The 27,898-nt window shown below is 65.2% G+C and overlaps 2 protein-coding genes across 5 annotated transcripts; both read right to left on the bottom strand.

Annotated features, from left to right (window-relative positions):
• Positions 1–282: 282 nt before the first annotated feature.
• On the bottom strand, positions 283–17,977 carry WIPF2 (WAS/WASL interacting protein family member 2). 4 transcript variants are annotated; one of them, XM_042787278.1, is made up of 9 exons: positions 17,046–17,353; positions 15,947–16,101; positions 6,533–6,660; positions 5,884–6,016; positions 5,600–5,719; positions 4,450–5,109; positions 2,870–3,079; positions 2,614–2,715; positions 283–1,773 (listed from the first exon to the last, which is right to left on the bottom strand). In XM_042787278.1, exons 3-9 carry the CDS (start codon positions 6,596–6,598, stop codon positions 1,733–1,735), a joined length of 1,332 nt encoding a protein of 443 aa, XP_042643212.1. In that variant the 5' UTR covers positions 6,599–6,660; positions 15,947–16,101; positions 17,046–17,353; the 3' UTR covers positions 283–1,732. The 4 variants fall into 4 exon arrangements, with proteins under 4 accessions (XP_042643212.1, XP_042643211.1, XP_042643213.1 ...); XM_042787277.1 differs by lacking the exons at positions 15,947–16,101; positions 17,046–17,353 and adding an exon at positions 17,885–17,977; XM_042787279.1 differs by lacking the exons at positions 15,947–16,101; positions 17,046–17,353 and adding an exon at positions 17,907–17,926.
• Positions 17,978–18,523: 546 nt separating this feature from the next.
• On the bottom strand, positions 18,524–26,201 carry RAPGEFL1 (Rap guanine nucleotide exchange factor like 1). The gene is made up of 15 exons (XM_042787246.1): positions 25,724–26,201; positions 23,488–23,566; positions 22,899–23,049; positions 22,716–22,813; positions 22,313–22,425; positions 21,953–22,120; positions 21,766–21,863; positions 21,496–21,618; positions 21,209–21,387; positions 21,011–21,101; positions 20,857–20,907; positions 20,515–20,602; positions 20,346–20,410; positions 19,993–20,047; positions 18,524–19,133 (listed from the first exon to the last, which is right to left on the bottom strand). Exons 1-15 carry the CDS (start codon positions 26,133–26,135, stop codon positions 19,009–19,011), a joined length of 1,896 nt encoding a protein of 631 aa, XP_042643180.1. The 5' UTR covers positions 26,136–26,201; the 3' UTR covers positions 18,524–19,008.
• Between the last annotated feature and the right edge of the window lie 1,697 nt (positions 26,202–27,898).

Here is a 27,898-nt window from a genome sequence, read left to right as displayed (position 1 = left end):
CCAAGCGCCGGGGCCCCGGAGGGCGGGAAAGACGCCGCCCGGCAGCCAATGGGCGGGGAGCGCGCGGGACCTGCCGGGAGGAGCGTTGCATGCCGGGAGGTGTAGTCTGCCGCTGCGCCCCCACTGCCCCCGCCACCCCAGCGCTCCCGGTACCAGCCTCGCCGCAGGCAGAGCGCCCTGGCCCCCCGCCCTGGGGGTACCACCCCCCCACCAGAGGGGAGGGGTCCCTGGGGCCCCCTACAGCCACCCCCACCCCTCCCAAACAGCACCCTTGGAGTCAGGTATCTTTATTACTTTTATTTAAATGCGATTTCAAGCTTTTTCAGTTTTTAATTCTGTTCCCTCTTAAAACAGCCCCTCGCTCCCCCGGGAGGGGCAGCCAACTATTCGGGGAGAACCTTTTTTTTAACATTTAAACCAAAACTTCGGGGCTCGGGAAGGGGGGGTTCATCCTGCAGAGAACCCCCTTCCCTGCCCTGCGCTTCCTCGCTCCAGCTACACAGGGAAAAAGTTCCAACTTTGTAAAAAAAAAAAAAAAAACACCAAAAAAAAAACAACAAACCAAACCAAACAAACAACAAAAAACCAACCCAAAACAAACCCCAAAAGAGTTAGAGGGGAGGTTTAGAGGGGAGGTTTAGTACACCCGCAGTGAGCCCACCTTCCTCCTATGGTACAAGCTTTTTACAACGTACAAAATAGATCAGTAACTACAGTTAATGTCCAGCCCCCCCCCCCCCAGTACTGCGAGTAAATACAGAGAAACCAGCCCGGTACCAACAGTTGGACAGGGTAGTGTGTAAGGCAAAACGTCAGCCGGAGCCCCCCCGGCACGGGGGCTGTGGCCCCAGGTCCCCCCCCACCCCGGCTACATAAGAAACAGAACAACACCCCCCCGCCCCCACGGTAACGGCACCCCCGGCTTCCTCCACGGACAATTAGTGTCTTCCTGTTAAAATGCTCTAGTTTGGTAATTTAGCATTAAAAGCCGGGCTGCCACTGCCGGGCGCCTCCTCGCCCCATTAAGACCCAGCGGTGTGAAAGGCCGGCGGCTGCGGCGGGTGGCATCGGGGACATGTCCTGTGTGTGTGTGTCCCCCCAGTCCCCAGCGCCGTCGGGGGTTCCCTGGATGGTCCCACTCACCCCTCCCACCCCCCCATCAGCTCCTCCACTGGCTCCTGTGCAAAAAAAGCAATCAGCTGTGCCGGGGTAACGAGGCTCCACGGTGGCCTGTCCCGGTTCCCCTCGTGATCACGCAGCGTGTCCGTCTCCCGCCCTCCCCCAGCTCCTCTCTAAGCCCTCGCTCTGCCCCGCCAGCCCCGAGGATTCGGGCACTGGAGCCACCTCTGGTCCCAGCCTCGGGCACTGGGGCCAATTCTGGTCCCAACAGCCGCACACCTCGGCCTCTGCCCCAAAATCCTCGTGCCCAGCTCCCAGGCTGCGGCTGGACGCGGGGTCCCGGCCCGCCCCGGGCTCTGCGAGGAGGAGAGGACCCATCCGGGCTTGCCAGCGAGGTCCCCACGTCCCGGGGGAGCTGCATAGATGGGGGTGGGTTGGAGGAGAGAGCGAGGTGGGGGTATCCGCTCGTCCTGGCGCAGCTGGGAAAACCAAAGACGCTGGGAGATTCTCATGCAGGATCCTGGGGGGCAAGGAGGCGGGGAGGGCCCGTCTGAGGAAGGGGAAGGAGGTCCCGTGTCTCTGCTCAGGAACAATCCGCCTGGGCAGCCCGCTTTCACCTGGGGATGGGGGGCAGAGGGGGAGCCCCGCGTGTAGCTGAAAGACAAGAAACCTCGTTGAAACCAGAACCGGGGTGGAGGGACGGTTGGCAGGGCACCGGAGTGGCCGCTGCCCGGCCACCAGCACCAGTTCAGAGGATCACCGCCCCGGTGCTCCGCAGAGCTGGATCCGGCACGTCTGCCTTCCCTCCTCCACACCCCCGCGCCATCTGGACACCCCCCCCCCCCACACACACACACACACTCCCCGCAGAGATCTGGAGCCTGGGATTTGCGACTCGAACCAGCCGCTGCAGCACGCATGGAAAGCTCAGGGCTTTTCAAATCCACATTAAAGATTCATCGCTCTAAAAATAAACGAGCATCCCATTCTCCCCGGAGTCTCCTCCGGGATCCGCAGGGCTGACGCGCAGCGGCGGCGCAGCAAGGGCACTTTGTGCTGCGCCGGCAGCGCTGGGTCCGAGTGCCACCGCTCAGGGCCCCGTAGTTGGTCCCATTCCGGGACACACAGGGGCTCTTTACCCCCCCCCCAGCCCCTACCAAAAAACAGTTTCAGCCATGGGGCCGGCTGCTGGGGTGCTTTTGGACCTGCCCCAGCACCACAGGCCCTTAGCGCAGGCGGGAACGAGCGCTGCGGCGTTTCCCTGCACAGGCTCAGCAGGCAAAAAGAGGGGATGGGTGGGACGGGACATGGCACAGCCCAAATCCTCAGGACCGCCCCCCTGCCGAGCGCAGCAGGCTGCCTTTGGGGCTCAGCACCCCAGGGAGCAGGCTGCTGCACAGAGGATTTGGATCAGGATCGGGGGACAAACACTGCTGTCACCTCCTGCCAGCCTTGAGAGGGGAGCCAGGCCGTGCGGGACACCTCCCGCCTCACCTCTGTTTGTTTTGCTGGGGTAGATTCTCTGGAAGTATTTATATTCTTCTGGGGCTGGGAAGTCTTCGACAGGATGAAAGGAGTATTTGGATTCAAAATCATCTGCAGAGACGGGGGAAAAACCAGCCAGGTCAGGGAGGGTGGCTCCGGGATGAGAATGGCTAAAGCCAAAGGGCTCAGCTCCGTGCCGGGGCCCCCCCCAGCTCCAGCCCCCCCCCCCCAAGCAGAGCAGCAGCGAGTGGGGGTCCCCACTCACCCAGGAACGCTCTGACGGTGGCGATGGAGTCCCGGTGCCCGTTCCGCACCGGCGGAGGTGGTGGCGGCGGCCCGGCCGGCGTCCTCGTGGGCGGCGGCGGCGGTTTCCCTCGGCTGGGGGGCTCGGCGGAGCCGTGCAGTCTGTAGGGGGGCGGGGGTGGGGGGGCATCACGCCCCCCGTTTCGCAGCATCGGCGGCGGGGGTGGCGGGGCTGCAAGGAGAAGCTGGGTCAGCGCCGACGCGGCCCACCGCAGCCTGCCAGGGCGCAGCATCCCCAGGGCAAACCCTCCCTCCGGCAGCAGGGCCAAGGACATCCGAGGTAGCTTTCCAGGCCAGCTGCCAAGCCAAATCGTGCCAGCGGCCAGCGCAGCCGGCCCAGGGATGCTCCTCCGTGTGCCCAGAGGAGATTTCCTGCTCGCTCCTGACATCTGCATTCCTCCTGTCAGCTGCAGCCGAGGGGACCGGCCAGCCCGCTCCCCGACAGCTCACCACCCATCCCCAGCGGGGCTGCTCCAGTCCCAGCACACTCCCGGTGCGTGGCTGGACCCAGGTCACCCTCTGCACGAGAAGGGATGCAAGGAGCAGCTCCGAGCCTGCACACACGAGGGTTTGAGGGCAGCGGCTCCGCAAGATGTTGCCTGCCAGGGCTAGGAAGCCACGTTCACACTGCTACCGAGGCGGAGACAGGACCCATGGCCCCTCCGACCCACCTCGTGCGCCTGCCCAGCCTCCCAGGGATGCACAGTGGCAGTTCACGCTCCTCATTAGGCTAATTACACACAGACTAACAGAGCAGATCCGCAGCCGTAACTCAAAGGAGGGATTCTGGCAGGGCCAGAAGGACAGAGCGGCTTGGCAGGGGACCAGGCGGGAGCTGCGGTCTGGACGTGGAGCCCAGGAGCGGACGGGGGGGGGGGGGGGGCACCGGGGCGAAGCCGTCGCCGGTCCCGGCAGCAGGGACACGCTCGCACCTGGCTCTGCATGCACGGGGGGGGAGCAGCAAGCCGTCTTCACCCAACCACCCCTTCTACGGGTGCCCCACACCAAAACCCCTGCACCAGCGGCGACAGAGCCTTCATCGCCACGCGCTCGGAACCACGCAGCGCCAAAACCAGCCCCGAGAAGGGCAGGACAGTTCCCGGGGGCTGAGTGAGGGTGTCCGGCTGCACTGCTGAGGGAAAGGCTTCTCCCTGCTCTGCCACGGAGTTTTGTCACCGCCCCGGTGACATTTATGAAGCTCAAGGGAGCAGCTGCAGCGTATACAGCTCTGGCTCCACCATGTTCTCTCCTCCCACCCCACGAGGACACATCAACCTCACAGGCAGGAGCTGGCCAGCCACAACCCACCGCCAACATCAGGCCTGAAAGGAGCTGGATAATCAGAGGACAGGACCAGGGACATGGATTGAAGGTGACAGTCCAGCTGCTGCCCCTGGCTCAACCCCTACAGCAACTGCCACGTCCTGGAGCGGCCCCTTCCCCCGACATCTCCTACCAGCCACCAAACACCTCGCGGTTCAGGCAGCTGCAGCCTGACCCACCACGGCAGCTCCCGGGCACGAAGGACAGAACGGTTCTTACCTGCTCCCCGGCTGGGGGGGTCTCTGGCCGGCGGAGGGGGGCGACTGCTCTGGAGAGACGGGGAGGCTGAAGCGGGCGGTGGCGGCGCAAGACCCCGCAAAGGGCCCGGAGTCTTCCTGTGCAAGGAGTTGTGTCTCTGCGGCAGCTCCGGGGCGGACTCGTTGATGGGGCTGGAAGGGCCGTTGGGGACACCGGGGGGTTGTCGATAAGGGGGCGGCGGGGGGGCGAGAGACTGGCCCTGAGCCCCCGACCCCGTTCGGATACTGACTGGGGAGGGAGGGGGCTTGATGGGTGGCGGGGCTGGGGGTCCGTCCCTGCTCACGGGCAGTCGCTGTCCCGGGGTGGGCGGCAGGGGCTTCTCCCGGTTGTAGGAAGAGACCTTGGTGCCGTGCGCCGGAGGAGGGGCGGGAGGCGCGGCGGCGCGGCGGCCCGGCGGCGGGGGCGGCGGGGCGGATGAGCTGTGCTTCATGCCGGTGCTGCCAGCGGTGTTGGGCCGGGAGAGATCCGGCAGGGATGGCCTCTGCGTGCGCGGCAGCTCCGGGGGAGAGGCTCGGCTGTTCTCAGCATCATCTTGAGGTCGGCTGTTGCTGGCCGGCACCGGAGGCCTGGGGGCGGCTGCTCTGGAGCTGGGGACTTGCAGGGTTTGCTTACCGGAGCTGTCTGCGGGGAAGGAAAGCAGAGTGACTGGGCAGGCAGGGCACGGGCCGGGTGTCAGCGAGAGCGACGTGCTCCGTCCCCGAGCCTGCGCAGAGCGCGGGGCAGCCTGCCCGCTCGGCCGAGGAGGGCCAGGCCGCGGGGAACGCTGTCTGGCACAGGCAGGGAGCTGGCACCGCGCTCAGCCACACACGGCTCCTCTCTCACCACTGCTATTCGCTCTCTGGCTTGCTGGAAGGCAGGTTGCCACAGAAAATAGCAGAGAGAAACGTTCAGCAACACACGCGGCTCCTGGGCCCTCCAAGGTTTGTGTCGTGAGACACTGTGGCGTGGAGAGAGCGCAGCTTGCCTGCGCTCACGCGTGGGGTGTTGATTTGGGGTCCCTGCCTCTAACCGGCTGAAATCCCCAGGTAAACACGGCAAGAGCCTCAACCCCCTCCTGCTCAGGGACCTCCCCAGGGAACCCCCGCGCCAACCACAGACGGGTGGTCATTACCTGAGCTGTCCTTCACTCCCACGGGTCTGAGCTTGGGCACGCCGCCCTGAAAGAGACCACCCTTCGGCTGGATTGCAGCTGAGCTACAGCTGTAGCTGCTGCCACCGCTGCCCTTGGGCTCTGAAAGAAGAGAGGCAGAGAGGTTAAGCCTGGTATTATCAGCTCCTCCAACGAGGAGCCGCCGGAAAGCAGACGGATGAGAGCCCAGAAGCCACCCTGAAGGGCACAGCAGCACCCAGCGCGGGGCCGAGCGCCTCCCGGGGCCAGGCCAGGCAGGTACTCACTCTCTAGGATCGGTGCGCTCCGGTCATTGATCTGTGTCACTTTCTTTAGCTTGGTCCCTTTACAGATGTCCTGCAGGAGGGCCCCGCGGCCCCGCTGCTCCTCTCGGCTCAGTTTCGGCAGCTCTGTGTTCGCCTGGAGACAAGAAGCAGCTCAGCACCTCGCCTGCGCTCGCGGACACCCCGATCCACAGAGCAGGCACAGCCCAACTCCACCTTCCTTCCCTTTTTCCTTGGCTGAGCCCAGAGGCACCCTCACCCCTGCCAGCAGCCAGCTCTCCTCCAGACGGAGCAACGGGGCTGCCCAAAGGTTAGGCTGCTGTTCTATAGGTGAGGGAGAGACCCCGTTCCACCTAGACCCAAGGTGCAGCTCAGTCACAGCCACACGCAAGGTCGCCCACTCTCCCCCACCAGCCATCGTGGAGCAGAAAACACGAATGCAAAGAAAATCCACGGGCAGCCCCTTCCACGTACAGACTCTGCTGCAAGGGAAACCGAGGCACGGCCCATGGACTGCCTGAAGCTCTCATAGGCTGGATTTGAGGAGGTCCAGAGACAACACAGGGGCCCCTGGCATGTAGCACCACGTGGAGACAGGCCACCTCCCCAGCCTACAACTGGCCAGGTCAGCGGGCAGCGAGAAGAGCCCTACCTGGCTGAAGGTGGGAGGCGGCGGGGGGCCGGGCGGCGGCGGCGGCGGGGGAGGAGGGATCGGCATCCTGGCCCTGCTCCCGGTGGCTCCGGCTGCTCAGGGCTGGGGGCAAGCCTGGTCACTCATACCTGCGGGAAGGGAGGAAGCGGTCAGGGACTGGAGGGAAAAGCTGGCAAGCCGGCCAGGAGAAACACAGCCCTGGGCTCGTGTGCTAATACCCTGTGCCCGGGGCTCACGCGGGGCGGAGGCTGGGGCTGCCCTCTCCCGGCTGGTTCTCCCAGCACCCCAGAGCAGCAGGTCCCAGCAGCGAGAGCCAGCACGATCCCCCCCTGCCCCAAATGGCCAGGGCCCCCACCCCAGCGCAGAGCCTGCGGCTGAAACCCAGCATGTTTTTCACACGACCACCTCGTTCAGCCGAGAAAACCCGGCCAAGCTAATCCTGCGCCATCAATCCAGCTCCTTTATCTGCAGCCTCCGCTCACGTGGAAGTGCGACAGGAGCCCAAAGCCCATCAGCAGGCAGCGCGGCCAGCCCTGGCACGCATCCCCAGCAGGCCCCTCCAGCCACGAACGCCGTTAAATCCGCCAGACGGATCACCGAGCAGAAGGCAGGCGAAGCAGCGCGGTGCTGTCCTGTGGCTTGCACAAGGAGAGACGCTCCCGTCCCCAAACAGCCCTGACAGATAAGGCAGATTTTTTCCAACCACTCGGATCCCACGTCCATAACCTCCCAGCACTCCGAAGGCTGGCTGTGCTCTGCTCTATTTCCACATCTCCAAAGCGCGCCCCCCCCCCCCCCCCCCCCCCCCCCCCCCCCCCCCCCCCCAGCCTTGAAGCTGTCCAAGCAGGCAGCAAAACACGCTTTCCCAACATCAAGGCGATTACATTTCAATCCATCTCATCACAAGCCCAAAATGAATCTGTCCCACAGCATGGCTTACCCAGGTTGGCTCCCAGCCCTCACAGGGCTTCGTCGGTGGGGCTCCGCAGAGCCCGGCAGCCCCGGAGCCTGAGCACGGAGGAAGTGGGGACAGGAAGAGAAGCCTGAATCACCGGGCTATCACAAGGATGGGCCCCCGGCAAGCTCGTGCCTCTGACAGCAGCATGCAGGTAGGGCTGTCCCGGCAGCACCGGCTCAGGGAATAGGAATGTGATGACTGGAGGCCTCGCTCACCACCCCGGGAGTTTCGGGTGCTCAGGGCAGACCGAGAGGCAGGGGATAAATGCACCTCTCTGGGCCGCAGATGTCTTTCCCCTAGCAAAACCTGTTCCTTAACCATTAAAGGGGACCACAATACCAACTCCAGGTAAGAAGAGGACAGTTTCACACCTGAAGCTCGTGACTCCTGATCCCTGACCTCCAGGGCATGTGGCTAGAGAGGTCACAGATACATCCACTAAGACAGTGAAAGTTTCTTTACGACCCAGGCACTGAAACCCAGGTGCCCACGACCTTTGAAATGGTTTGTATTGGGTATTAGAATCCAAATCCCTTCTGAGACTCACCTACGACTAGGTAAAACTAGAATTTACTGATGCCACAATACATGGAGGCCAGAATAAGACCAGGTCCATCCCCATCCTCACGTGTCAGACATTCCCACTCCCTGTCACGGCAGAGGTGTGAGAACAGCAAAAATGGACCAGCAGCATCGCTGTGATGCCAGCGGCTCCCCTGCCCTCGAGCAAACCACCAGCTCTCTGCGGTTCAAGAAAATAAATAAATAAACTGCCTTTTAATTAAAAGCAGCTCTTCTACCAAGTGAGAAACTCCTCAACTAGACACCCTCATTGCAAAGACGTTCCTCCCTCTATCTTCTGGCCTTTTCTAAGTCACTTGAGATCTCAAGTTCCCTGGTGGCACCGGCCACACCTCCACGAACCCACTGTGACTCAGCAGGTCCTTGGCCACCTCACTGCTGCCTCTCAGAAACGCACCCTCCCCGACACATAGTGGGTTACTTTGCTCCAGGCTGAGCTCGAGGCCTTACAGAGAAGAGCCAACGTCCACCGATATCTGCATCAGTCCCACTGAGCTGGGACACTCCGCAGACTGGAACGAAGCCCAGCAAACCCATTTGGCCTGTACCTTTCCCACCAAAGCAAGATCAGAGACAGCTCATAATGTGCTTGTCTGGGACCTGCCGGCGCTGCCAGGACATGTTCCAACAGGAGCGTTTTTTCCCCCGTTGCTCCTTCCCACCCCGCAACGGGACAGCAGGGCCGGCAGAGCGTGACGTCGCGGGGATGGCGTGACAGCGTCACGACACAACTGGCAGGAGAGCCCCGGCCTTGTTTGAACACCAGCAGCTGGAGGTAATTAGCAGAGATACTGCTGAGAAACGTGCCAGGTAATGAGACTCCTGACTTGGTCTCATGTGTCACTGGCCTGAGCCAGCACAGGAGCGGTGCCAGCGCTGCAGGCCGTCACCTCCGCTCCCGACCCACGGGAACAGAAACACCCACATCACCTCCCTGTTACGCTCCTGCTCCAGCTGGTTACTCACAGGGTGACGCTTCCCACCCAGCTCTGCACCTCGGCAGCACTTGGGGTCACAGGATTTTCCTTTCAGAGACTCCCGTGCCAGGGACACACCGCCTCGCTGCACGCAGACGGACGGACAGGGGTTTGTCGGCTGTTAGAAGGCAAGTCAGTGCCACGTCTGCAAGGGAAGCACGCCGCTCGGGTCCCCCCCCTTTGCCCTGCTTCCCCCCACGTAAGTCCTGTGTCAGGTAGAGCAGCTGGGGACAATCCCACAGCGACAGTCCCTCCTGTAAGGACAGCCAGGGAGGAGAAGGGTATTTCTACAAAGAAAACCATGAGTCATTATCTCCCCATATCTAACATGCCCTTAAAACTAGCGCTGCACCGAAACTCGCATTCAGATAAAGGCTCTGACCTAGAAGAGTGAGAGGAGGGGAGAGAAGAGTTTAAGCTCAAGCAGCTTGAGGATAAACTGGAGCTGAATTCCCAAGAAACAGGTCATTTCGTTTCAGCACACGGCCCCGTTCAGGTTGTGGATTAGCAAAGGTCACATTGAAAAACCAAAATCAAGAGACACCGAACTCGGCACATGGCGGCTGCTGATTATTTCATACCATGAGAAAAGCCAAGACCTCTGGGTGGGAACGCTGGAGTGATCCATGTCTGTCTTTATTTTAAAGCCTAGATCTTTAATGTTCACGAAGACAGACACAGCTGATAAAGATCAGGGAGACACAAGCTAAATCCTCCAGGAAAAAAAAAAAAAAGGGGGGGGGGGGGGGAGTTCTCCCAGCACTGCTTACCACCCCTTAATGTCTGGCGTATGCCTTACGGAAACCATGCCCTTTGAAACAATGCTGCTCCGACAGCCGACTTCTCTGCATTTCTTCTCCTTTGTTCTTCGTTACCAGGGATCCTTTCACCAAGGCAGATCTGAGCCTTTGAGAGCTCCATATGCCGCGGCGGCAGCTCACTGCGCTTGCAGGGAAAGTGGTTTGAAAGACCTGAATCAGGGCAGTGAGAGAGACACCCGCTAGATCAAAGCACAGAGGAAAGCTCGTCTTCGATTAAGCCAGGAGGGGCAGGTTTGCACGTTAGCTTTCCTTTTAAACTAAAAAACAAAACCCAAGAAAGCTGTGAGAAAACCAGGAGGAAGGCAACGTGTGAAAAGCTATCACTTCGGAAGGAGACAGAGCTTGCTGAAATAGAGGTGACCCTGCAGAAAGCTGCTTCTAGAGCTGATGCTCAGCAGCCACGCTGGACCCCCCCATCACCGCAGCACCCCTCACCCCACGGAGCACCGACTGCAGGGCAGTCCTGCAGCATTCCGAATCGGCACTCCCTTGCCAACCAGGGGTTCAAAACACTATTAAAACCCAAGAACGTTACAGTCAGCAGTCCCCCTCTGCTGTAAAACAGTCGAATTAGCCAGATATGGTCTGGACAGGACTACACACCACGTTTTTCAGGCATTTTTAAAGTCCCCATTTGCCATGAAGGGAAAGCAAGTGCCTTCTCCAGCAAGCAGCCCTGGATTCTGCTCATCCCTTGGGGGGGGGGGTGTTGCTTTTTTAGCAGGAGAGGCAGCAGTGACCTTCAGATGCCGTAAGCGCGTTTCCTCGCTTTTCAGGGGGATTTGGGTGCTGTGGCAGATTTGTATTTCACAGCTACGCTCGCTGCCGCTGTGAGCCTGCATTTGCAGACCCGAGATGAAGCGCTTCATCCTCAGGGAGGCAGCGGCTTTGAACTGCAGATCAAGAGGAATTTCCAGCCCTCTGATGTCGGCTGCAGAATGCGGCTGCACCGGTTTGGGGACGACTTCCAAGGCTGGACCTCTCAAACACCCTCCCTCGCTCCCGCCTCCGCCTCGCAGGGCGCCTTTATCTTCCACCTCTTCCCATCCAAACCCTCAGTTCCTCTTTACCCTGAGTGCAGCCCTTCCAAATTCAGGGCCTGTCCTCCAAAACCTGACATTTCTGCCTGTTCCTGAGAAGCGAGGGCTTCGGCAGCACTGAAGGTGCGACATAAATAATTTATCCTGAAACACAGCCATCGCAGGATTTAAGGTCATTCAGGCTTTTAAAATCATATCAGCATGCTTTAAGAGAGCGAGCTGCCATCTCGATTTGGAGCGTCTCAAAGAGCTGGTGCATCTCTGCGTGCAGACAGACAGACACACTCCAGCCCCGCGGGACTCAGACAGTGAATTATTAACAACCCACGGTCACTGACAATGCATTTTTAACAAAACCCTGAACACAAAAGTTTCTAACGCCTCCGGGCTGAATTCCACAGCCCTCGGTGGAGCCTCGGCTTCCCCGACCACGGGACCCCCGAGTCAGGCCGTCCTTTAGCAGTTTTCCACCGAGCTCAGCTCGGATCATTTGGCAGAGGAAACCTTTAATCAGTAACGAGGAATCGTGTCCTGACATTAGGCTGCAGCAAAGCGAAGAGCAGGAAAAGCCCGTCCCAGGAGGGCCAGCAGACTTCCCTGCCTCTCCCCATCCCATGTGCCAGGCGAGAAGGGAAAGGAAACCGGGGAGGGAGAGGTGGCACACGAGGGGACCGGGCAGGAACCGCTCTGAACCACCGCTCTCTCCGACAGACATCTCCGATTGTTCCAGCGGGAGGAAGCAGCGGGAGACACAGGGACTTCCCGGCTGCTTTGACGGTGACCCAGGGCTGGGAATAACGTGCTGCCCGGCCCACGCCTCGCAGAGAACAATACGCCGCTGGATGGAAAGCGGCTCCAGAGCCCAGTGGTGTTAGTGTTCAGATAGAAACGCCTTTTTATCAACTGCCAACGATGCACCGTCCCCTTCGCGGAGGGCTCTGCACATTTAGAGTAATCAAAGCCTGCACGCTGGAGCCGACAGAGCTGGGAACTCCTCGAGGTGCAAGGCGAGCAAGGAAAATTCTGGGAGCCTCAAACAGGGAGAAGAGAAGGGCTCCAGCCACCCCCGAGAGCCTTTTAAAGCCTCCCAGAAGTGCCAGGGCCCGCTCACACCGCGCTTGTTTAGAGGCAGGGGCTGACGAGCCGCATCTAAGGCTCTGCATGGCCAACCCAGCGCAGCGTCAGTCTTTGGTTTCTGCCAGGCTGCGGCTGACACGCTACCAGCAAAGAGCAACGAACACCGAATGAACCTGCAAGCTCTTCCGACCGTCACTCAAAACCGACAGCACGCAAAGTCCTCTATAAAACAGCACCAGACACTCCACAGCACAGAGCTCACAGCACCGGCGGCCTTAACACGGGAGCAGGCAACCAGTCTCCAGCTCCAGCCTGCCACCCTGAGTTGACGCCGTCCGCTGCCGCAGCGTCTGCGGACACAGGTCTGAGTCATGAGGCAGGGACAGCAAAATGCCCAGGTGCAAATCTCTGCCAAAAAAAAAAAGCACATTAATTGGAGTTGGCCCCCGCTGAAGGCCACACTTTCAAACCAAAGCCCTGTGCCAAGCTTTTCTCCCAGACTCACCCCAACATCGGAGCGGTTGGCAACAAGCTGACCCACCCTCCCGGCAGAAATCATGCCAGGCCAGCGCTGAAGGTCTGACATTTCTGGGTCTTCCTCCTCTACCCCCCGGGAGCTGCAGCCCTGCCCCAGCACACGGGCCCAACAGGCAGCGTCTCTGCAAGAGGTCACTGTGCCACAACACCAAATGGACTGCGCTGGTGTTGTAGGAGAAAAGTCAGTGGTCTGCCCGGTCCCCCCATAACCCCCACCCGGAGAGTTCAGTTACAACCGTGACAAAAAAATCCCAGTGAAACCCCATGAGCTAAACACACATGCTGCCTGGAGGGTCTGCTGCTCTCAGGAGCCTGAATGGAGAATAACTGCACCTTTAAAGTACCGCAGGACCAGCTCCAGCTTAAACCCCTGTACCAGCCTCCGCCTGTTTTTAAACACTCGGCTTAACCACTCCTGAGACTCCGCTGTGCCCCTGCAGCGACTGCCCGCTCGCGGTCCTTCAGCCCCTTCGCTCAGCAGGGCAGCACCAGGGCTGGGATGGTCTCCCCAGCCCCGACCCGGAGCCTCCAGGAGGGACAATCCCCCTTCCCGGGTCTCTCCCACCTCCTGCCAGGCATCCCTGACGCTCCCTCCCTCTCCCTCTGCTGATGGGGCTTTCGGGGAGGGCTGAGGCCAGAGAGCTCCAGCTCTGGTCCCTTTTGCCACCCCTCTCCTGCAGGCCAGCAGCGCTGGAGCTCTGCCTGCTCGCCAGCCTCCCGTGCCGACTCTTTTGCAAGAGCTGCTCCGAGCCGGCTGCGGGAAGGAGCCCTGAAGGAGACAAGCAGAGCCGGGCTGGAGCACGAGGTCTCCTGCTGTTCCACAAAAGCTGGCCAAGTATTCTCAGGGTTTTCCTAGGCAAAGGCCAAGCAGGGATGTGCCCGTTCGCAATCCAGAATACACAAGGCAAGTAACCGAGGCAGAGTGCAAGTCGCTGGGTGCTGTCAGGAGGTGCCTGATGGAAGGGCGCAGTCCCTGCTGCAGAATAAAGTCACCCCAAACCACCCTGAAGCCACAACAGCCCCACAGAAAGGAAGCAGCCATTCGCGTTGACTGCTTCTAAAAAATTTAATTGGCTAAAGAAATGCATCTTTCCTCTAACCAGCTTTGCAGTCAGAGTCGTTAGGAGAAAATTTACAAGCTACCATAGAATCCCCAGCACTTAAGTGTTATTTTGGGATACCCGTATACACTTAACGTTTGTGCAAGACCCTAAAGCTACAGAAACCTCACAAACGGGGCTGATCCATCCCGCAGGATCGATAGGACGGCTCACGGAGAGCAGAGCCCTTGCTGGGGCAGGAGGCTGAAGGTGGTGACGGCCCGGCGACAGCCGCAGCTGCGGGAGGTGTAAGAGCACGAAGGGAGCGCCTGTGCCAATGCCAAGGGGAAACTGAGCCAAGCCCCGTCAGAGCGAGTTCTCCGCACAGCCGGATCCACACTCGGCTGCTTTTCAGGTCGGTAGGTGCCAAGAACATGCTGCAAATTTACAGCGGGCGCAGAGGGAGAGGAGGGCTCGCTTTGAGACATGATCTAGTAATGGGGTGTGACAGACTGAGACGCTCAGAGGTGGGGTCGGACGGTCCTTGCAGACACAGCCCTGTCACTCCCAGCTCCAGGGCAAAGTCACCAACACCCCCAAACCAGACTCCAACCCAGGTGGGGGAAGATTTAAAGCCCCACGCTTCCAGGAGGAAACACTGCCGTGCACGCAGGGAAGGCGCCTGGCTGCTTCGGCGAAAGCAGTGACGGGCCCCGGGCGCGAGCAAGCGCGGCGTGCATCGCTGCGGCAGCAGGTCAGACCCGACAAGGACACTCGAGCGCAGCAGCACCGAATCCCAGCACGACACCCACGTCTCCCCACAGCCCAGACTGCCCAGGGGCCACGCTGCGAGCAAGCCCTGCCAACCTGCATTTGCAACTCCCCTCACCTGCTCCCGCTGGAAAGGGAAAAGTGGAGCTCCCTGCAAACCTCCGCACCCACCCGGCAGCTTCTCCCCTTTCCCCACGAGCATCCCTCCGGAGCTGCCTCCACCTCAGGGCTGCCAGAGGCAGAGTCTGCGCCCAGGGAACCGGGGCTGCCGCGGCTCCAGCTGGTGCAGCCAGTCCTGCTGAGCAGCAGGAACTCCTACGGTTACGGTATTGCACATGGGAGACACCAGAGGAAGGAAGGGGAATGGGGATGGGCCAAAGGAAGCAGAGAGGCACCCGAGCCCCAGCACTACGCCGAGGCACGGAGCTCCACAGTGCTGTAAAGGGACCCTGCGGCAGGTTTCGGCTCCCAGTACCACAGCCTCCCCCAAGGCTGGTGATGAAAAAGCCGGCTCAGCTCTGGAAGAGACTATTTAATTTTTGAACCAACCTTGTAACATCAGAGCGAGGAGCAAGCCCTTGGAGCTGCGCTCATTCCAGAGCTGCCCTGGCAAAGCCAGCAGGAGAAACCCAACACGCTCAGCCCCTCATTAGGAGGGCACTTTCCCCTCGCTCCCTCCTCCCACCTTTGCTTCCCAGCAGAAAGCTACTTCTTTGGCAGAGCAAATCTGCCTTCCTTCCAAGCAGCCAGATGTAAGTAAGTAGGTCAGACGAGGACCAGAGCGCCTCGACAACAGCACTTTAAAGCAAAGCGGGAAGCCAGCCCTGACCTGGAACATGTCCCGTCACCTTGACGCTGATGGAGAAGGGGAGCCGGCATGCCTCACCTCAGAGGTAACACGTTCAGCAAGAGCAGAAAATCCAACAGCAGCAGAGTGGCACTCTACACGGCGACTTTTGCGTCAGGGTCTAATACCCTGAGGCCACAGCAGCCAAAAGCTTTGCAGCCTCGCACGTCTGCACCAGCCGGCCTGCCACAGAGCGGAACTGCAGCCCTACTTTTAGCACCAGAAACTAACTCAAACAGACCCAACTCACTGGGAAAGGAGGCAGCGGTGGTAAAGGTGGCACCGGTCAGCCACGCTCCCCTCCGCGCCACGCTCATGTCTCAGCGCCGGGCACGACACACGCTCCAGCTGGCACCGGCTTGGCACGCCGCGGCCGACAGTTCCCGTTTGCTCACGGCGGGACGAAGCCAAGCCCTCCCTCACCCCTCACGGCACAAAGAGGGGTCTGTGCTCCCGGCCCTGGAGCAGCCATGGGAAAACAGGCTCTGCCTTTGCATTCCAGCAACACAGCACGGCTGCGAGAGCTGCCGTGCCGCCGCCTGGCAGCCCCCACCGGCGGGGAGCCCGGCTGCCGTCACGCGAGGTGCAAAGAGGGGATGTCTCCCCACGGGGGGCTCGGCCAAAGCAGCGATGTCAAAACACCTTGGGGGGCACCACACGCTCCATAAGCCGAGACAGGCAGTAATGTGAAAAGCAGAAGTCGCGCTCGCCAGGTAGCTTTGCCCTGGAGAGCAAGTCCAAGACGGAGCCGGGTGGATTCACACCTCATCTGCAAACCAAGCCAACTCCTTCCGCAGCGGAGACGGGCGTCAGGTCAGATTAGATCCTCTCTGGCAACCATCAGCGGGGCAGCGACACTCCACGCCAGAGATCAGGCCAGGCCAGAGCAACCCGGGCGGACACCCATCCGCAGCCAAGTCTGCCAAAGGTAAAATGAGGCCGATTTGGGATTGCGGCACGTCTCCAAGGGCTCCTGCTCAGCCCAGCGCACAGGCTGCAGTTCATGGAAATGACTTTCATGCAAAACCTCTGCCTCCGCCTGGCTCGAGGACGCTGCTGCACCGGCTCCTTGCTGCCGCCTTCCCGCCGGCCGCGGTGGGCAGCGGCCCCCAGCCCACGTTACGCCTGGACGGCAGGGTGGGGGAGCCCAGAGCAGGGCAGTCACGAGGCATTCAGGGCCCCAGATCTGCCCATCAGCTGAGAGTCAGGAGGCAGCCGGCATCACCTCCCTCTGCATCCCACCCCACGGGCTCTGGAAACGTTGCCCCAGTCCAAAGAGTTGCGGGGGGGGACACACAGCCTGGGCCCCCCCCGACACTCACCACAGGGGGGTAGCTGAAGCAGAGCCGTGGTTAACAGCAGTGGGGACTCAAGGTAAATCCCCCCCAAAAATCTACCTCTGAGCAGTGCTTGGAGAATTGTTGTTTCAGAAGACGCTGTGCAGTGCTGGGCTTGCTGGGGCCCAAACCCACCCTGGCCGCTGCCTCCCCCAGGCCTGGGCTCGCCACAGCTCCTCCAAAACAGGGCAAACACCAAAACAAACACCCACTCGACAGGAGCAGAACCCCGAGGAGGGACAGCTCGGTGTCCAGGCGCACCAGCCCACGGGCACAGCCCGCCAGCTGGGCTCGTCCCCGTGCAGCACACGTACCCCTCAGCCTGAACCCATCCACATCCCTCCCGAGGGCATCGAGGCCCACGGGGAACCCTGCGAACAGAGAGCCAGGGCGGGCGCGAGCCGCATCGATTCTGCTGAGTCTTCGCGAGGGGAAAGCCCGCGGCTGCGTGTGCCACAGCGCTGCCGCTCTCCCCGTCCCAAAGGACACGCAGAAAACAAGCAGCCACTTAATTTTATTCGCTTACAGCCAGGGCTTTGGAGGGGTCTGGAGCGTTAAACCCGCAGCAAGGCTTTCGGTCCTCAAGGCCGGGGCGCTGCCGGGGGAAGCGTTGGGCAGGGCGGGCGCTGCCGTACGGCTGCGTGGGAGGGGAGGGCCCGTGGACCCGGAGCACGCAGCCGCGGCTGTGTTTACCGGGCGCAGGAGGGAGAGCTCAGCCTCCACCGTGGCAGCCGCAGCACGGCCCTGCCCGGCCATCCGCTGCCCCCGTGCCTGGCGATCCGTAGGCCGCGGGGTGCCAGCGCTGGGCCGGGACGCTGCTTGGGGACACCCGGCCTGACCCCGGGAACATCGTGCGTGTGTCGTGTGTGTGTCCCCGCCCGGGGCAACACAACCCAAATGTCCCCCCCCCCCGTACACAGACCCGGAGCCCTCCTCCCTGCTCCCCCCGCCCCAGGGAGCTCTGTTGGAGGGGGGAGAAGGGCAAAACGCGATGGGCACCTTCTCGTGACACGGGGAGAAGCGGGGGGGGGGGGGGAAGCTCCCGCCAGAAGCTCCCCCCCACCGCCACCACCGCTTCCCACCAGCACGTCTGTCCCCCTGGGAAAACTCCCTCAACCCGCAGAGCCCAGCGCACCCACGGCCACCCCCCCACAGCACCCACCCACCCACCCTCCACCCTTCTGTACCCCGAAAGGGCCCAGAGCGCGCCCCCCCCCCCCCCCCCCCCCCCTTCCCCAAAACAAGGCCCACACAGACCCCAGCCCCTTCGACCCGCCGGCCACCGGGCTCCTCGCAGCCCCCTTCAGCACCCCACACCCCCCCCCACCCCGTGGTCCCCCCGGCCCGGTGCCCCCCCCCGCTCACCCGCCGCCTCCTCCCGCCGCACCCGGAAACGCGGCCCCGCGGCGCCGTCCGGCCTCCAGCCGCCGCCGCCAAACAAAATGGCGACGGCCGCCCCTCCTGCGCCTGCGCCGCCTCGGCCCGGATGCGGGCGGGGCGAGGCGGGGGAACGACCGGGCCGCGGCGCCATGCTGGGGAGGTCAGGCAGCCATGGTGGGAAGGGCGATTGTTGGCGAGGGGCTGCGTTGGGCTCCTGGGCCGCCATCTTGGGAAGGGCACCCGCGCGGTGGAGCCGTCTGTCTCTGCAGCCATCCGGAGGGGCGAGGGGAGCGCGGCGCTGCCTGAGATTGATTCTCTGCTCCGGGTAGAGTCGCCCCTGCGGTCTGGGAGGGGTGGGTGGGGGGGCCGCGGCCCGGCTGCCGCCGCGGCGCCCGCCACCTTGGGAAGGTCGGACTGAACGCTGTCGGCCGCCATGTTGGGAAGGTCACACCGCCCCCTGCCGCCACCTTGGGAAGGTCGCGGGTTCGAGTCCCCGCCGTGCCCCCGCGGGACGGGGGGCAGCCCCCGTGACCTCCGCCCCACGCTGCTCCCGGCGTGACCTCGCCCACGGTGTGACCTCACGGTCGCGACATCCCTCCCCAGCATGACATCAGGAGACCGGGCGCCGGGACAGCCTTTTATTGGGGCTCCGCGCCCCCCACGCCCCCCCGGGCTTTTTTTTTTTTTTTTTTTTTTTTTCTTCCCTTTTTTCCTCCTTTTTCTTAAAAAATAAATGTACAATTCCGGACGACGGTTCGGTACAAAATATACACGTCTGGGGGGAGGGTTGGGGGGGGGGACAGGGGCAGACAGGGGAGCATGTACAAAAATAGAGGGGGGCCCAGGGGTGGGGGATGGGTCCCCGGGGGGGTCCCTGCACCCCAGCCAGCGGGAGGGGCGGGGGGGGGGGCAGTGGGGTGCGAGGGGGAAATGGAGGGGGGGGGGGGATGCACCCGGGGTCCTCAAACCCGTCCTCCCCCGGTGCCAAGGGCGGGGGGGGGCAGCGCCCAGCCGGGGCCCCTGGCCAAAGTGCGTCAGTGCTGGGGGGGGGGGCCAGGCCCCCCCCGGGCGGGGCGGGGGGTCCCCGGGGTGGGGGCCCCCCCTGGCCCTCACTGGCTGCCGGGCTCCAGCTTGTAGGAGAGCTCAAAGAGCAGGTTCTGGTTGTCGATGACCCGCAGCTGCCGCACGTAGGCCTTGGTCTGCAGCTGGCTGGGGGAGGCCTCCAGCTCCAAGCCTGGGGGGGCGATCAGTGCTGGGGGTGGGCAGGGGCACCCCGGCCCCCGGGAGGGGAGGATGAGGGCAAGGGGGGATGAAGGGATGTGGGGATGAGGGGATGAAGATATAGGGATGCAGGGGTGAAAGGATACAAGGGATGAAGATGTAGGGATGAAGATGAGGGGATGCAAGGATGGAAGGATGCAGGGATGGAGATGTAGGGATGGAAATGAAGATGTAGGGATGCTGGGATGGGGATGAGGGGATGATGTAGGGATGGAAGGATGCAGGGATGGAAGGATGCAGGGATGGAGATGAAGATGTAGGGATGGGGATGAGGGGATGATGATGTAGGGATGGAAGGATGCAGGGATGGAAGGATGCAGGGATGGAAGGATGCAGGGATGGAAGGATGCAGGGATGGAAGGATGCAGGGATGGAGATGAAGATGTAGGGATGCTGGGATGGGGATGAGGGGATGATGATGTAGGGATGAAAGGATGCAGGGCTGAAGATAAGGGGATGCAGGGATGAGGATGAAAATGTAGGGATGCTGGGATGGGGATGAGGGGATGAAAGGATGCAGGGATGAAGATGAAGAGGTAGGGATGGGGAGATGAAGGGCTGTAGGCACGAAGCTGTAGGGATGCAGGGATGAGGATGTAGGGCTGCAGGGATGAGGATGAAGAGGTAGGGATGAGGATGTAGGGATGCAGGTACCGGACACAGCCCCGTCCCTCGGGGCAGCACCGGGAGGGGGGGGGGCAGGGCCATGCAGGTCCCCTCTGCCCCACAGGCTCAGCCCCCTCCCCACAGCGCTGCCCCCTCGCCCCTGCCCGGCCATGGGGGTCCCAGCCCCCCCCCCCCGCTGTACTCACAGAGCGGGCGGCTCCGGTACTTCCGGATGGTCCTCACTTTCTCGGCGATGCAGTGCTGGGGCAGAGAGCACCCCCCCCGTCAGCCCTCAGCCCCCCAGGGACCACTTGACCCCCCCAGGACCCTGGGACTGTCCCCCCTCTGGGACCCTGGGGCACACTCACCACCAGGGACCACCCCCCCCACAGCCCCGAGTATCCTATTCTGCACCCCAGGGACCCTGCACCCCCCCTCCCCAGGACCCCCCACCCCACTGCAGGGTGGGGATGCCCCCAGCCCCTCAGTGGGCTCCCCCCTTCCCTGGCTTCATCCCGGGGGTCCCTCAGCCACATCCCCCTCAGCGAGGGGCACCCACCAGCTTCTCCACGTTGACCAGCCCGTCCAGGAGGGTCTTGCTGCCTTCGTGCAGGAAGGTCAGATCTGGGGGGGCGGGCAGAAAACAGGGGGTGAGGGGGGGCACCCTGTGGGGCAGCAGCAGAACCCCAGCCCGCATGGGGTGCGGGCAGCCCCCGTGCCCCCCTCACCTTTGAGGATGAGCGGCACAAAGGGGATGAGGGGGGGTTTCATCTTGGCCAGCACCTCCCGGTAGGTTTTGTGGTTCCTGCAGGGGTCCTGGGGGGGGTATTGGGGGGGGGGAGGGGGTCAGAGTTGGGGGGAGGCTCCCCATGGGTGCCAGCACCCTGACCAGCCCACCCTAGACCCCCACACACACTGCGTGCCGTGGGCACAGGGCTGTGGCCATCACTGGGGGCCTGGGTGGGGGTGAGGGCACCCCAAGATGTTTCCTGCCCATCAGCTCCCCAAACACCCCATGGGGTGCCCGGGGGGTCCCCCCAACACCCACGGGGTGCCCAGGCACCTCTCACCGTCAGGTTCTCGAACTTCCGAAACAGGTTCTTGAATTTCCCTGGAAGCTTCTGCAAAAGAACCCCGGGGGGGGGGGGGGGGTGCCATGAGCATCTGAGGGGGGCCCAGGAGCACCTTGGGGGGGGGGTCCAGGACACCCCACGGCCCCTTTACCTCCCAGGTGAGGCGCAGGCGGCTGATGGCGGCGTTGTTGAGCCCGATGACGATGGCGTAGAAGGAGAGCATGTCCTGGTTCTGCTTGCATCTTTTTTAGGGGAGGGGGAAAGGACAGAGGGTGGGGGGTGGGCAGGGGGGTTCCCCCCCTCACCAACACACACACCCCCCCCCACCCCCCCCCACCCCTGCACTCACATGGCGGCGATCTTGATGAGCTTCTTGAGGAGGTGGGCGCGCTTGCCCAGCGACTCGCAGAGCAGCAGCTCGGTGCCCACCCAGTGCTGCACCTCGCTGCACCGCTGCAGCAGCAGCTCCAGGTTGGCCGTTTCCCGCCGGCCCCGCTCCCCGTGGAACACGTAATCCACGAACTCCAGCTGCCGGGGGCGAGGGACACACCCCCACACACACACATCATCATCAGGGTCACCCCGCCATGGGGCAGGCCCCCCCCCAGCCTCCTCTCCACCCCCCCCCCCCCCCACCTCGTGGATGCAGCGGAAGAGCTCCCAGTGGAAGGCGGTGAGGTGGTTGGCGATCTCCTCCGGCTCCGCGCGATGGATCTCCGTGTCCCCCGGGACCACCTGGATCTCCTCGGGCAGCGGCACCTACGAGGGGACATGGGGACGCTCGGAGGGGGCTGGGGGGCCGCAGAAGGGTCCCCCCGCTCTGCTGCCCAGGGGGTCGCTGCGGCTCTGCGGCTGGGCAGGTTTTGGGGAGGGGTGTGGGTGTCCCCGGCGCGGCGCGGTGCTCACCAGGGAGTCAAAGGTGTCCCTGGTGCAGGCGAAGAGGTGGCTGTTGATGCCCAGGGTGGTGAAGACACACTCCTCGCTGGGCTGCAGCACCACTTTCTCTGCGGGCAGAGCGCAGGCGGGGGGTCAGCGCCAGCCGGACCCCCGAACCTGCCCAACAAACCCCCCACCCCCCCTGCCCCACGGGCACCTCCGGACGAGGCCATGGTGACGAGGATGAGGGCGTCCTCGCGGGCGCTCTGCTCCTCCGAGTACTGCAGCTTCTCGGTGACGGAGGCCAGGATGTCCTGCACCGAGGCCGAGAGGCGGCTGCGGATGGTGACGTACGAGTGGTCGGGCATGTACACGCGGCAGAAAACTGGGGGAGACGGGGGGGAGGGACGTCAGGGCCACACCAGACCCCACGCAACCCCCCCCGGGGTGCTCCAGACCCCCAACGGGGGAAACTGAGGCACAGAGCAGGCATGGCCCCTTGCAGCCACCGGTGGGCCAGGGAAGGGACCCCAGCACCCATCCAGCACCCATCCAGCACCCGGCCTCGGTCACTCACTCTCGTCAGAGCCCCGGAAAGCCACTCGAGTCTGCAGGCACGAGTCGATGCGGCGAAAGTGCCTGAACAGCGGCTTCACCTGCTTGTTCGGGGGGGGCGTCTCGTCGGCCACCCTGCGGCACCACCGCAGGGTCAGGCGGGGGCCCTGGCAGCACCCTTGGGTGCTGCACCCCGAACCCTGCCAGGGTGCTCTGCCAGAGTTGGGGCCAGAACCCCCCACCCGGCTCCTTGCTCATTACCAAAGGGCTGCGAAGGAGCTAATGACACACACACCCCACCCCCCCCAGCTTCTGGGCATCCCCAAAGACCACAACCCCTTTGCCCCTCCCAGGGACCCCCTGGCCCCTCTGGGGACCCCCTACCCTCCCCGGGGACCCCCTGTCTCCCCCCCCTCCCCGCTCACTTGAGCTCCACGGTCTCCACGAGCTGGTGCAGCTTGAGGATCTCGTCCTCCAGGTCATGGTAGAGGGACGTGTCCTTCATGATGAGCAGGTAGAGCTCCTGGGGGGGACGAGAGGGGCTCAGGGTGGGGGGGGGGGGCCGCAGGGGGCCACGGGAATGGGGACACACACACACATACACCCACCTTGATCACCTTCCCAGCGCTCTCCTCCTCCTGCAGCAGCCCCTTGTAGGTCTCGAGGAAATGCAGCAGCACAGCCAGCACTGCCCGCTTGCGCCGCAGCCCGGCCCCCTCCTCCCAGCGCGGCGGGGGGCTGCCCACCGCCAGCACGAAGGTGGCACCGTCAAGGAGCCGGCACAGCAAGGAGGGACCCCGGTCACCCGTGGGGACCCACTACACCCCAGCACCCCTTGTGAGAGTCTTCCTGCCCACCCTGGGGACACCCAGCCGCCTGCCTCGGGCCCAAACCCACATGCCCACCCACCCAGCACCCCAATTCCCTCCTTGCTGTTCCCATGTGCCCCCCCCCCATGGCACCCTGCTGCCCTCCTTGTGCCCCCCTCCTCCTTGCAACCCCATGCCCACCCTTGTACCACCCTCACGCCCTCCTGGTTGCACCCTCATGTTCACCCTCGTGCCCACCCTCCCGCCACCTTCACGGCATCCTTGTGCCCACCCTCCCTGCATCCCAGTCTCCTCCCCACTCCACCCCCGTGGCACCCCAACGCCCTCCCCAAACCCAGCCGCTGCTCCCCGTGCCCCCCCAGGATATTGCTGGTGCAGCTGCTGCAGGAAGCGCTCGGTGGGCAGGAAGAGCGAGTGCGTGAGCACAATGTCGTCCAGCAGCGACTCTGGGGGAGACGGGGGGGCAGGCGTGGGCACCCCACCCCGCACAGCCCCCCCCCCCCGACACCCCCAGAGGCCCCAGCACCGAGGGGAGCGACGCGAATCCCCAGGGTGACACCGAGAGATGCTGAGCCCCACGCCGAGCCCGGCGCTGACTCACAGACACGCTCCCAGCCCCGCAGGGCAGCCGGGTCCCGGGAGGAGCGCGGCACGGGGGCAGAGGCACCGGCACGGCAGGACCTGGAGCCGTGACGCCCCGGCACGCCCGCCGTCCCCGGCTGCTGGCAACCCGGGACACGGCTCAGGGCAACGGGGGAACTGAGGCAGGCAGCGAGGGCAGGCGGCGGCAGCAACTGTGCGGGCAGCCGCGCTCAGGGCCGGCGCAGGCGGCACCGGCCCTGGGGAGGGTGTTTTGGCACGGCGAAGCCGAGGGGCCGGTGCCGGTGCCCGTCAGCGCCAGCACCCAGCCGCCACCGCGACCTTTGGACGAGGCACCGCTCCCTCGGAGCAACCCTCGACCCTGCGCCCCGAGCGGGTCCCCAGCTGGATGGGTGCCCAGGGGGCTGTGTCCGTGTGTCCCAGGGGCGCCGTGGCAGGACCCCAATGTCCTCACAGGGCCCTTCCGGGGTCCCACGACCTGTCCCCACGGGAAGGGCCATGCGGAGCATCCCCCCTGGCCGCCCCCCGGGGCCCTGCCCCGTTAACCCGGCCATGGATCTGTGCCGAGCCGGGGCTGAGGCTCCCCTGGCACCACTGCGCCGGGGCACAGCGCCCGCGGGGGACGAGCTGATGCTGGAAGCGGGACACAGCGGTCTGGGGCACAGGCTGGACCCACCTGCCCCCCCCACCAAGTCCAGCCCCCAGCACTGCTGGGCCGGTGCCCCACATCCAGCATCCAGCACCTACGTGGGCACCAGCAGCACGGGGGGGGGGAGGGCACGGGTACACAGCCCCCAGCTCACCCCAGCACCCCCTGCCCTGGGTGCAGCCCCCCCTCCCAAACTCTGCCCGGGGGGGCAGAAGGAATCAAACACCACTCCCCCATCCCTGCGGGCTGCTGTCCCCTCCAGACCTGCCTCAGTTTCCCCATCCCTCTGCAGCACCCACACCGTCCCCGGGAGCTGCAGGGATGGTTTTCCCACGCCGGGAGAGCGGGGCTGGCGGGAGCCTCCGGACCCCCATGCTGGCTCCTGCCCCCCCCCTCCCTCGCTCCCTGCCTGCCCGGGCGCCACAGGGCCGGGCCTGGCAGCGTGTTGGTGCAGGCAGGGCCTGGCGCTGCCAGTCCCATCTCGCTCCTACCCAAAGGGCTCCCTCGTGTCGGTGGCTGAGCCCCACCCCAGCCCTGCGCAGCCCCGGAGCTGGGGGTTAGTGGCAGCCTGGGGGTCCCCGCTGCCACACACCCCCCCACCCCGGGGGTCCCCCAGTCTCGCAGCCGCGGGGGGGGGGGGGGGGGGTTGGCTGGAGCAGGGATCCCCGCAGCGTGGGAGCGCTCCCAGCCCGCCTGCACCCAGCCTGGCTCCCACCCAGCCCCACGCACCCAAACCCACCCCGGCACCTCGGCATGGGGAGCCGTGGGGGGGACGGCACCGGGCCCGGGGAAGGCTGTGCCGGAGGGAAGGGGTGTCCGCTCGCCCCCCCCCCCCCCCCGCGCCCCCCCCCCCAGCTGCAGCTCCCGTCGGGGCTAATTTTAGCACCAGGAAAATGTTAAAGATTAACGAAGCGGGAGGCTGGCGGCCCTGCGCGGTGCGGCAGCGCTCGGTGCCCGGCCAACCTCGGCCCCCACTGCCCCCGCTGAGCCCCCGCCGTGCCCCCCCGCCGCAGCGATGCCCGGTGGGACCCCTGCTCACCCTCCACTCCCCCGCCCACCCCACCGCCACGCGTGCCCTCGGCCCGGCGGGGCCCCAGCCTGACCTTGCCACCCCAACCGGGCGCCCGCGGTGTCACCCACCTCGCCGCTCCCCCACCCCGGCGTCGTCCCCCCCACCCCGACACCCACCAGCGCATCCCTCGGGGCAGCACCCACCTCAGCGCCCATCACCCCCCCCCCCCCAACACACACAGCGCCCGCTCTCCCCGCACCCCCCCGCCCCCGGGCCGCGCTCCCGGGGGTCCCGCCGCGGCCGGCCCTCCCCCGTCCCCCCCCCGCCCCGCAGCCCCGGTACCTGCTCCGCAGCCGCGGCCGTGCCCGCCCCGCGCCGGCAGCCGCTCCAGCAGCGCGGCCAGGAGCCGCTCGGGGGGCGCGGGAGCGGCGGGGGCGCAGCCGCAGCCGCAGCAGCAACGGGCGGCGGGCGGCGGCTCCGGGCTCGGTGGCTCCCGGTCCCGGTCGCCTCCCGGCGACGGTTCCTCGGGGGAGCGGAGAGAAACCTCGGGCGGCCGTAGCTCCAACCAACGGCCCTCGCCCCCCGGGTGAGGCCCCGCCGGCCCCGCCGGCTCCTCGGGGGAGGCGGGTGGGCGCGACAGGCTCTGCCGCCGCGTTCCCGGTCCCGATCCCGGCCCCGGGGCCGGGGGGGCTGCGGCGGGGCGGGCGGGCAGGTGCGAGCCCGGCTTCTTCAGCAACTTCTCCAGCGGCTTCATGGCCGCCCGGGCGCGGCGGCGGCGGCGGCTCAGGGGGCCATGGGCGGCGGCGGCGGCGGCGGCGGCGGCGGCTCCGGTCGGGCTCGGGCCCCGGCGCCGCTCCCCGCCCGCTGTGCGCTGCGCCCCGCCCCGCCCCGCCGCCCCCGGCACCTGCCCGCCCCCGGCCCCGCCGCACCGGCACCGGCACCGGCTCCGGAGCGGGGCGGCCCCGTCCCGGGGCTGCGGTGACACCGGGGTGCAGCCGCAGCGGTGACAGGAACACGCCGGGATACGGTCGCCCTCCCCCCCCCCCCCCTCCCGCAGCACGGTGACACCGGGGACACGCGACCGGTGGGACGCGCTGGCAGAGCCCCCGCAGCCTGGCGGGGGCGGGGGGGGGGGGTGTGTGTCGGTCCACAGCCCCCTCCCGCCCTCGCACCGGCGCACACCCGGGCAGAGGGACACAGCCTCACACACACCCCCACCCCACGCGCGCTGCTTCACACCCATGTCACGCCCCCAGCACACCCACGCAGCCCGCCCCCCCCTCCCGCCAGCCCAGCACCCCCTCAGCCCTCGGGGCAAACAGAACCGCCCCCCCCCCCGGTGTCCCTCCCCGGTGTCCCCTTTATAGAGGGGGGGCACATCCCCACGCGTGGGGGTGTCCCACCTCGGGCTCCCCCCAGCCCAGCACCCTATGGCAGCGTGGGAAAGAGCCAGGGGGTGGGTGCAGGACTCCCCCACCCCACCCCAGCGCGGGTACCCCCTGGGGCCAGGGGCACCCCACGGGCAGGGCCGGGCAAGTTGAGGCAACTGTTTGTCGTGTCCCGTCCCGCTCCCCCCCCCCCCCCCCCCCGCCGCGGTGCCTGCCAGGCCGGGAACAGGCCCCGCCGGGCCGGCAAGCCGGGGCAGGCACCGGGGCAGGGCCGGGCAGAGCCGCCGTGCCCCCCTGCCCGCTGGGTGCCCAGCACCCATCCTGCCCAGGCCCCGCCGCGAGCGTCTGGGGAGGCACCGGGACCCCGCTCTGCACCCTGCGCCGGGGGTGACAGCAGCGAGGGGACAGACCCCCTGCGTGTCGTCGTCGTGTCCCCCCCCCCCGCCTTGGTCACCATCTGCCCCGGTTCATTCCCTGCGGGGTGGGACGGTGGCGACGGCCGGGGGGATGCGGCGGGTGACCCTGTAGCCCCTGCTGCGCCCCGCTGCCCGGACAGGGAAGCCCTGGGGGGGTTTGGGGAGGGGGGACACACAGGGATTGGGGGGGGGGCGGGGGGGTGTCCTGGCAGCTCCCGCTTTGTTCCCGCTTCGCCTCCATCCGGCAGTTGCTTGGCAACTCCATCCCTGCGGCCGCGGGAAAGCGGCAAAACGTGTCCCCACGTCCCCATCGCTGGCTGCGCGGGCCCCGGTGGGATGGCACGGCACGGCGCGACCCCCCTCTGCCCACCCCACCAGGCCCCGGCCCCCTCCCCCCCCCCCCCCCATCCCACCCAAGACCCCAAAACGCTCCCACCCGGCCGAGCTCTCCCGTCCCCTCTGCCCGGGGCGGCTGCAGGAGGGAGCCCGGCCCTGGGTGCAAGCGGTGCCAGTCGGCCGGGCTGTGGCCACATGGAGAGGGGCTTCTCCCGACAGCAGAGGCTGGAGGAGGCAGAAGGGGAAACTGAGGCACGTAGCAGCCACGCTCACCCCTGCCTGGCCCACGCTGGCGAGAGGGACCCGGAGCATCGTGCCGTGCCCGAGGCCGCGCTCGCCCCGGGGAAACGCGCCCCAGATCCCGGCCGGTCGCCTCG

The sequence above is a fragment of the Tyto alba genome, unplaced genomic scaffold (assembly GCF_018691265.1).
Source record: "Tyto alba isolate M040663 unplaced genomic scaffold, T.alba_DEE_v4.0 Super-Scaffold_12, whole genome shotgun sequence".
NCBI lineage: Eukaryota > Metazoa > Chordata > Aves > Strigiformes > Tytonidae > Tyto > Tyto alba.
This window is presented reverse-complemented; position numbering and strand designations above follow the sequence as displayed.